Here is a 10,604-nt window from a genome sequence, read left to right on the forward strand (position 1 = left end):
TAATTTGTGATTAGAGAGACAACATAATTATATGCCTTATTATGATCAATTTTTACACAGAAATGTGAATGACTAGGGACCTCTACTGACTTGTAAACAAAAATCATTGTAGTTGAGTATTTGGCAGAATTTGTCAAAAGCTAATTTTTTTTTTTTTTTTTTTAAGGGAACTTCATGTTGGTGGTGTTTATGCCAGAACATAGTAAGCAAGGCAAATTAACTCCAGCCTCGTGTAAACTTTTAATTGGCCAACACGATGCAATTGAGTATGAATTCCAGGTGGCTTTGGAAATGAAAGAGAACTGAGCTCTCTGGCTGGAAGCTGAACGTGATGACGGCCTGGTCTATGGTAGGGAAGCTGAAAATGGAGAAGAGGCACTCCAGAGAAGACAGAAATGTGGAACAAGATGCTGGGGAATGCAGTGCTGAATCTGAGGAATGGACGAGCTCAGAAAGTGAACCTGAGCAACCATACTTCAGAAGCAGCTGTAGCAATACTCAGTGGAGAGAAAAGGAGGTTTCCAGTAAACCACATCGGCCACTCTGTCGGTCCCCTTGTTTGGATCGCCCAAGTTTTTCACAGAGCAGTATCACACAAGACTTGAAGCTAGACGAATGCAAAACAAATTTGGACAAGGAATACCAAGCTAAAATGGATTTTGCTCTAAAGCTTGGGTATGCAGGAGATCAGATCCAGGCTGTACTGAATAAATTGGGAGCAGATGCGCTCATCAATGATGTTCTGGCAGAGCTTGTGAGACTTGGCAACAAAAGTGAATCAGAGGGACAAAGCAGTGCCAGCAGTACCACTAGTACTCTGGTGCCAAGAGGCCCTTGCCCAAAGGAGATAGCAAGCCCTGAATTGTCACTTGAAGATGAAGTTGTGGATAACAGTGATAACTTGAGGCCAATTGTCATTGATGGAAGCAATGTGGCTATGAGGTGGGTCTCCCTGTCACAACATTTGAAAAGAATAAATCACTAAAATATTTATGAGAAAAATCAATATTGATGGTAAAGTCATTTTAAGTCGTGTAGTATATTTACAGTGATAATACATCTTTCTTATGGACTCTTTAGTCCAGGCTTTTAATTATGCTTTTACTGCTTTATATGTAATTCGTGTTCGAATTCCCCTCCCCCCCTTTTCAAACCAAGTTCTCCCCTCAAATCTTTTGTTCTAGCAATGTAGCTGTAGCATGCTTTGTGTGGATGGGTTTAATTTTTCAAAGTCCCTGAACAATGTTGAAAATTGTTTTTCTTTAATGTCCAGAGGCAACCAAATAGGGGAGGAAAAGTTGGTTCTTTGTAAAATGACATGCAGTGTATGCTGATGATATGCAGTGGACTTCAGGGTGTTTGAGCTCCTGCTTATAAACCTGCTCAGAATTCAAAGCAATTTAGCTGTGTCAGTACACGGATATGCATGAGCTGAACGTGCTGACTCACACAGCTATGGTGCTTGTGATTTCAGACGTGTGTACACACGTGCACTTGGCTGCTTGGGTCAACACTAACTCAAGATATATCTGTCCCATGCCACTTTTGAGCATGTCTGTAGAATACACAGTTCAGCTAGCCAGTGATTTGTTTATCATTGAGAAAGTATGATTTTCCATGAGGAAATCCATGAGGATTTCTTTAAACAGTCTGTTTAGTGACCGGTGATACCAAGATTTCTTCAGGTAGTGTTTGCACAATAGATTTCCTTCAGTATCAGCTTTCTGCTCTAAAAGAATTTATGATCTGATTTTTTTTTCAATGTATTAAGAAAATTCAGATTTTTATAGGTGTATTGAGTACTCTGAGTTTTGAAATATATAAGCCCCCCAAATCCTGTAAGAATAGTTTATATACAGGATTTTCCAGTGCCAAGTTGTGGTTATATCAATCCAGAAGACGTTTCTGTCAAGCAACATCACCAATATTGGATTTAACTTTTTTCTTTCCTTCTTTTCTGTGCCTGTTGAATTTGCAGTCTCTGTACTGCTTGAGTTACTCCTGAGATAATGTGGCAGCAACTGGAGAAAAGTGTGTGTGTACTCCTACTATTGCATAGCTTAGAACTGATACTTTATTTATAGAATCATGGAATATCTCAAGTTGGAAGGGACCCATAAGAATCATCGAGTCCAACTCGTAACAAAATGCATTGTAAAATCTGAAATGTACAACAATCTAAAGAAAAATGCTTTAGCAACATTGCGGCTTCTGTATTCATTATTTAAGATGCAAGGATTTGGACTACGCTGGTGATCCTAAGCCTTGTTATACAGATGGTATTAGATCTGTCTGCCTTTGGTCTGTTTCAGTGTTAACTTCATGTAACGTTTTGAGCCCAGTAAGAGCATGCATCTTATGACGGTCCAGTAATCTGTGATGCTGTTCTATAACAACAACAACAACATTGAAGTAAAGTTTTGAATGATAAACCATAGATTAATGCTAAAGACAATTTTAATAAGATGCAAATCTCTTTAATTATGCAGCATCTGAAAAGTGCAAGGGTTATACACTTCTCGTGCTTAAAAATACTGCAATTATTGATGATGCAAATGGAGGCCTTACTTTTATGGTAAAATGTGTATGTTGTAACTGAAAGGTGGCGATATATGGAAAATGGAACCATTTCCATTTTCAGTATTGGAATTTTCTTGAAGTAAACACTTTTGGGGGATGCTACACAGAACTAACAGCTTGGAACAGGATGGTGCAGCAGCTGGATGCCACTTCATGCACAGTCAAATGCCAGCTGCTTTAAGTAGTGGGAGGAGTTCCACAAATTCCTCCTTAATTACAGCCAACTGCGTGGACTGCCCACGCACTTCGGGGCTGCTATAGCAGAGTCCTCTCCTGTGTTTTCTGCCCAGCACTGCTACCTAGGCCCCTTGTGTGTTTTTTCTAATAGGGAGCAGCATTGGTGCGCATGGCCTTCCCTGCCCTTACAGTGTTCTGTAACCCTCCCTGACCTGGCCACTCAACCACTTTTTCGTGGTGAGGATCTCTCTCCTCAGTACAGCATCACTGAGGTGATTCAGTTAGCACCTTTTGCAATGGATGGAATGATTTGAAGAAGTAAGTTAATTTTCTTCACAAATTAATATAGAAGTTTCTTCAGAAATAATGACTGTTAGGTGCCAAACTAACTGGGCAGCATCACTCCTATCACAATAGATGAAAAATTGCAGCTGTGTTGAGAAAGACGGGGGGGGAAATGGAATTAATATATTTTGAAGACTGTGCATCAGGGAGCATAGCATTGGTTTACTAGTCTACCCTTTTCAAATGCAATTTTGGAAGTCGTTCACTTTGCTAGCCAAACTGAAATGTAACAAAGAAGGTTGGTTTTGTTTGTTTTTTTTTTTTTTCCAAAGTAAAAAGGGCAGATCAATTTTTTTTTCTCAAGTAGTTACAATATTAATTGAAAAGAATCAGAACCTTTAGTTTTTATTATTCAATTATATGGTGTAGCAATAATATATGCTGTTTTTCAGACAAAGAAAATGTTGGCTTGAATCTAAATATGAAATCCAGCTATAATGCAAAGATCTATGTCTCTCTCTTACCTCTGTAGACTAACTACTGAGGATATTATAATTAAATGTTGTCATCTTCTCTTATATATGTGCTTATGTATTTTTCAGGCATTCCTAATCTATTTCCTGAGAGGATTTAAAAGTAGATTCTTTAGTTCATTCTTTTTTAGCAAATCAAGATAGGGGCACTCATGAGGTAGACTGAGTAAGATTCATAATTAAGATTTTACTTAGTTTCTATCAAACCTCTAAAGAATTTTTTTTTTCCTTTGCAGAAGCATCTTAGGCCATTTTAAAAATTAAACCCCTTTATCTGAATTGTGTGCTGTTTTAGAGACTCCTGTGTGTTTCAGAAAACAAATTTTTGATGGTGGCAGGGCTTAAACAACTTTGAGAGAGTTTCTTTCCCTTAAAAAGTCCTAATTAAAAATGCAGAACATTTAGTATTAGAGAAACATATTTTTTTAATCTAGATGTTTAAAAGCACCTATCACCCATGGCAGCCAGCATTGTTAGTCCATTCCTTTTTTGTTATTGGTAACTTTTTATGCTGCTATTTAAGGTAAGCTCAATTTATCGGGGAAAGTGATATTTTTCATTAGCTCAGCTAATAAAATGAAAAAGAGGAAACACTTCATGTTTATTTGTTTTTGCTTTTGGGATAGTGAAATTTCACCATTTCTAGAGTTTTAAGTAGCAGTAGTGTTGCTGTAATCTGATGGCTGAATAGCTCTGGACAATTGTCTTTTTCCAATTATGAGAGCTGGTCTAATAAAAAGGTTTACCTACCTTTGCAGGTACCAGACTTTGTTTCCCTTACATCCTTAGACCACGGCAGCTTTAGAAAAAAACAAGCAAACAAACCAACCCCCCCCCAACAAAACCACCACCACCACAAAACCCAGAACTAAATGTAACTTTTATCCTTGCTGTTTCTAAAACTTTTGCATGTTCTTCAGCCATGGCAATAAAGAAGGATTTTCCTGTCGGGGAATTCAACTAGCTGTTGATTGGTTTCTGGAAAAAGGACATAAAGATATCACTGTGTTTGTACCTGCATGGAGAAAAGAACAGTCTCGACCTGATGCACCGATTACAGGTAACAGATCAAGATTTTCTTTGACCTCTTGGTTAAAAAGAAAAAAAAGTGTATCATTAAGACACAACCATGTTATCTTTCTGATGGGTTCATACTGGGCTGTGGATGTGATGTTGCATGATGATACTGCACTCAATTGTTCGTTTGAAAACACATCAATTTCACTGGTGAGGAAACAAGCATTTAAGATTCTGCACCTGTAAACAATGCTGTTTTTTTGTAACATTACTAGATCATTTCAACACTTGTGAGAAGTGGTAGTCATAATTTTCCCATTAGCAAACATTGTTAAGCATATAGGAGCTGATTCTTAGTTGCCGGGCGAGTATAAAGTAAGTAGTATCAGGCCAGGGACTCATTAAGTAGGATTATCTTGAACACTGAAGAGGCAGCATGTGTTTTGACCCATGGAAAGTACTTACGTTTTACTCTAGGCTAACAAGAAGGCTATTGTAATACAGTAACAACTGAGTTCTTGACGTGTTCAGGAAGATTGAGTAAAGGTACGTGGTTGTTTACAGAGGAGTAGAGTAGTTATAAAGCTTAAATATTGAATATTTACCCAGTGCTTTGAAACCTCAGAAATAAAATGGCATTCTGCATCCAGGTATTTTTTAATGATAATGGGGACCGTACATGAACATAATTACAAAATATTTTGTCAGAAAAGAGGGCAAGAAGTTTAATATTTCAAAGGCTGCATTTCTTCCTTTTAAAACTTTTTAAAAAGCTGCTCAACTAAAATTATTTTACAGATCAAGAAATCTTACGTAAATTGGAGAAAGAAAAAATTCTTGTTTTCACCCCATCTCGGAGAGTTCAGGGAAGAAGAGTAGTTTGCTATGATGATCGATTCATAGTAAAACTTGCTTTCGACTCAGATGGCATCATTGTGTCAAATGACAACTATCGGGATCTTCAAAATGAAAAACCAGAATGGAAGAAGTTCATAGAGGAGCGGCTGCTAATGTATTCTTTTGTGAATGACAAGTATGGTTTTTTCTTCAAAAGTAAGGGAATTTGCTAATTCAGGATCCTCAGTAAAAACTGAAATTCACATTTCAGTTCTTTCCCCTTAGATTTATGCCTCCTGATGATCCTTTAGGACGCCATGGTCCAAGCCTTGAAAATTTCTTAAGGAAAAGGCCAGTTATTCCTGAACATAAGAAACAACCGTGTCCTTACGGTAAGTGCCTAAGTCAGATTGATTTGTGGTATTCAAAGGTAGGTGAAGCAGGCAATTAATTAACATCTTGTCATACTGGGGAAAAAAAAAAAGTCATTTTTTGTGTGGCCAGCCAAGCACTAAACCCATTTTTATACCCCTCATATACACATTAATAAAAACAATGTAGCAGAAAATTAAGGATTACCAGATATACCTTGTGGATAACACAGCTTTTTGTTATTTTCTTCTGGTTTGTATTCAAGGAAGGAGATTCATAGCTATACAAACTGTGTGAGAGCTGTTTTGTTTTATATAGCATAGAGTATGTGGTCAGTATTGAAATCATGAACCAGTAGGAAGAAAAGTGATGTGTCTTGCTCTTGATGCAGTGATATATGTGGATACAGGTAGCAGAGTCTGTGACTGCCTGTATATACAATATATATAATTATTCCTTAGGGGGTTAATACAGAAATATTACTATTGAGAAGTGGTGAAATATATAAAGAAAAAAGATAGCAACTGGTGGTATTGATTAGTTTTTGGTTTATTTAACCTGAAAACACTTTTCTTCCAGGTAAAAAGTGCACCTATGGGCACAAATGTAAATATTACCACCCAGAACGGGCAAACCAGCCTCAAAGGTCAGTAGCGGATGAGCTTCGAATAAGTGCCAAATTATCTGCTGTGAAAACTATGAGTGAGGGAGCCTTGGCCAAATGTGGCACAGGGCCATCCAGCTCCAAAGGAGAAATCAGTTCTGAAGTGAAACGCATTGCCCCAAAACGTCAGTCAGATCCAAGCATTAGATCAGTAGCTGTGGAGCCTGAGGAAAAGTTATCAGTAGCCCGCAAGTCTGAGGCCAGCTCTGTCCCGTCTCTGGTTTCTGCATTAAGTGTACCAACGCTCCCTCCACCAAAAAGCCATGCAGCTGGTGCATTAAATACTCGTTCTGCAAGCAGTCCGGTGCCAGGTTCCTCACAGTTCATGCATCAGAAATCCTCACTGGAACATATGTCCAGTGTGCAATATCCTCCTATACTAGTCACCAATAGCCATGGAACCTCTGTTAGCTATACTGACCAGTATCCCAAATACGAATCATTGGGGGACCATGGCTATTATTCCTTACTCAGTGATTTCTCCAACTTGAGCATAACTAGTATCCGTAACACAGATTATTACGGGGCTGATATGGACCAGGGGATGTATTCTAGAAACTCGAGCCCCTGTCCTGACAATTGCTTAAGCCATACAAGTAATGATTCTTATTCCTCTTACAATGACTTGTATCTGGGTGTAGCAGATGCCAGTCCAGAAGACAATGTGAAGATCCACAGACTGCCATCGCAAAATCGTCTTCAGCCTTTTTCCCATGGTTACCATGAAGCCTTAAATAGAGTTCAGAGTTATGGAACTGAAGAGCCTAAGCAATCCCTTCGCAAACAGTCAGTTTCCCACTTAGGCCTACATGCCCAGCATCCAGTTGTTGGAGCACGGTCCAGTTGTCCAGGAGAATACCCTGTGCCTCAAAATGTTCATCCATCAACTGCACAACCAAGCCGTGCCTTGGTCATGACAAGAATGGACAGTATTTCTGACTCACGGCTTTATGAAAGTAACCCTACAAGGCAAAGACGACCACCTCTCTGCCGAGAGCAGCATGCTAGTTGGGATCCATTACCATGTGCATCAGACTCTTACACTTATCACTCGTATCCATTGAGTAACAACCTCATGCAGCCATGTTATGAACCTGTAATGGTAAGAAGCATGCCTGAGAAGATGGAGCAGCTCTGGAGGAATCCCTGGATTGGGATTTGTGGTGAGCCACGGGAACCACATATCATCCCAGAGCATCAGTATCAAACATACAAGAATCTCTGCAATATTTTCCCTCCAAGCATTGTCCTTTCTGTGATGGAAAAGAATCCCCACATGACAGATGCACAACAGCTGGCAGCTATGATTGTTGCCAAATTAAGAACAGGGCGTTAAAGCATTACAGCCTCTTTTGGATAAATGAAACTATAGCATATAGCATATAGGACCTGGGGGAAAACTTAAATGAAGAAGGAAGGGGCCAATCTATTGTAAATATTTTCTACTAAGATAGTATAAAATTCTGTACACAGTAGCAATCCTATAGATGCTGAGGCACCATATAAGAGTTGATTGTATTGTAAATTTTAAGATTTTAAATATAGGGATTTTTAATAGTATTTTATAGGAAATGCATACCTTGCTGCATGGATAGCTCATTAAGAACTACAATGTCACGTTCAGTGTCTCAAAGCTGTTACTACAAAACTATTGTTAGCAATTATATTGCATGTATTAGTGTACACTTTCAATTTGCTTATAAATACCTAATCGGCCTTTAAAAGTATGGTCTATACACACCCAGATGACTTCTAGGGTTTCAGCTTTGTCATTGGACACTGCCTACTGGCATATTAAATATTGAAGAAAAAGTAAACTTGACAAAAATTAAAATACTCAATTTGTAAAAGGAAAAACTGTTTTCAGCTTTTGAATGTCAATATTGTTGTTGGTACTTAAATTTCAAAACTGTTCCCCAAGAGTTTGACTATCTATTACATCGTCCGATACGTTGGCTCAATCCAACAGAAGCCAAATACTTTATTAAATTAGGACCAAAACATTGAGTGTGAAGGCTTGAGCGCCATTCAATAAACTAAAAGAAGTTTAACTGTAGCTTCTCTCTTCAGAATTGCCTCTCAACTGTGCAGTAAGCAGCTGCTGGCCCAGATGACTAGACAAGCAGGAAGTAAATTGTCAGTTTTATGTAAATTGGATTACTCGACCTGAAGCAGCGGAAACTGGATGTTGACATGGAAGTTCATCAGTAACTACAGCCCTTCCTCTGGGGGCAAGGATGGTGTTTGTGTGAGCCTAACATTCACGATGGCTGTAGAAGATCAACTTGAGAAGGGGGTGGAGGGGGAAGGCTGCTTCTTGAAAAGAGATGCTACAGTTTGGGTTTGTGGCAACGCTGGCCTGGTTTTTGCTCTTCAGATCCACGCAAAGGTGTGCATTTGCCTCATGAAGGCTTTTAGAGTTCCTGTTTCAACAGGTGAGATAATTTTGTGTGGCATTGTTTGCGCAACTGGTATCTTGCTCAGGGTGGGAACCTTTGTAGCTAAATGTCTCCAAAAGAGGCGTTTATTGTTTTTTAAGCTGCACTGACTGGACGCCCTTTTTTGAAACCATTGTATATTTCAACATTTCGAACCATTACTAACTCGATACGTCTCGAGCTAGGACTTGTTGACTTCTACTGTAGTTTTTTTCATGAAAGTTGAGAAGGCCTGGTTTATGGCCTTTTGTTTCTTCATGAGAAGGTGTGACACTGCCTAAATGTTTCTTACTGTGAAACACACGGAACGTGAGGCTGCAGTCAGGGTTGTTTCTGGTGTTTTGATAATGGCTTGCATGCTGCTTTCTAGTTATCTGTTTGTCTGAGGAACAAAGTTATATAATTTCCTCCACTTGTGTTACTGTAATGGTTGGTTTGATTCAAAATATCTTGTGGGCTCTCTACCATGTGCAAAATATGTTCCTGTCATATAAAAAAACCCCCAAACAAACCAACAACAAACCACAATTACAGGTGCAACAACAGTTAATCTACTGATATTTGATAACCGTATCATTTCACACAGGATGAATATTCTTGTGTTGGTACAGGTAACATATATAATGACCATGTCATTATGTATTTAAAATGAGTTAACTTGAAGGTGATTCTGTATTTACACTTGGTATTTAAAAATAACTAAAGTTTTAATTAGTTGGTTATCGTCTCTGTTAATGGGGAAAAAATAATCTTCAGACATTTATAATAGTTGGGGAAAACAGATTTAACTCTTGGCCAGTTTTCAAAAACATTTCTTACTAACCAGCATTTTATATTTTTAATTTGCAATTAATTCTTATTCTCTTCTCTTGCATGGTATAAGCAGCTGAGAGCAATGCCTCAAATAACCAGAAATGACCTTTTGTTTGTTGATACAAATTGTATCTCTTTTTCTTGATTGTATAAAAACTGTGTATAAAAAAAAAAATAATCTCTAGATTAACTTCAGTATTACATTTTCACCACAATGTTTGTGACACCATGTGTCACAGGGAAGTAGCCCATGAGTAATTATGGATCTTTTTTATTTAAAATGGGCACTTGTAGTTTATAGACAAACAAGGACAACTTTTCAGAACCAGTTTATTATGTGCACAGATACTGTGTGTACACCTCAAAGCATTACATAGTTATCTTTAGTCTATTTATTAAGCAGATACATTCTTGCACTAAACTTTATGTAAAAATGTTGCTGTTAACTCATCTGCATGTGTTTAAAATGTAACAATATAATTGCTATAGACCCTGCTTTATTCTTAACAGATTAATTTATAAACTATTGAGGTATAAAATGAAGTTTATTGTGCACTCATGTTTTCCATCTTGCATGGAATTAAATATTTGTATGTAGAAAAATGTTTGTTCCCTTTTTCTCCAATTATAAAGATAAGCTATTTTAAGAGAGGCTTAGTAGGTGTTTTTGATGTTTTCTAACGTGGAAAACTGAGCAGAAATTTCTGTATGAAGTGTTGGGTGGTTTATGGAGATACTCATTTTTGTAGGATTTGTCTAGTCATTTTAATTTTCACTAACTTTTGTCTTACTGATAGAAGAATTCCTTTTTAAACAATGGGAATGCTATGCCAATACAAACCCAGCATACTATTTCCCTAAGGCACTTTGAAGGCAAATTGTCTTTTT

General features: G+C 37.8%; 1 protein-coding gene across 1 annotated transcript; it reads left to right on the plus strand.

Annotated features, from left to right (window-relative positions):
* The first annotated feature begins 331 nt into the window (after window positions 1–331).
* On the plus strand, window positions 332–7,801 carry ZC3H12B (zinc finger CCCH-type containing 12B). The gene is made up of 5 exons (XM_009585254.1): window positions 332–942; window positions 4,496–4,635; window positions 5,391–5,625; window positions 5,715–5,821; window positions 6,381–7,801. Exons 1-5 carry the CDS (start codon window positions 332–334, stop codon window positions 7,799–7,801), a joined length of 2,514 nt encoding a protein of 837 aa, XP_009583549.1.
* The last annotated feature ends 2,803 nt before the right edge of the window (window positions 7,802–10,604 follow it).

The sequence above is a fragment of the Fulmarus glacialis genome, unplaced genomic scaffold (genome assembly GCF_000690835.1).
Source record: "Fulmarus glacialis isolate BGI_N327 unplaced genomic scaffold, ASM69083v1 scaffold35099, whole genome shotgun sequence".
Lineage (NCBI taxonomy): Eukaryota > Metazoa > Chordata > Aves > Procellariiformes > Procellariidae > Fulmarus > Fulmarus glacialis.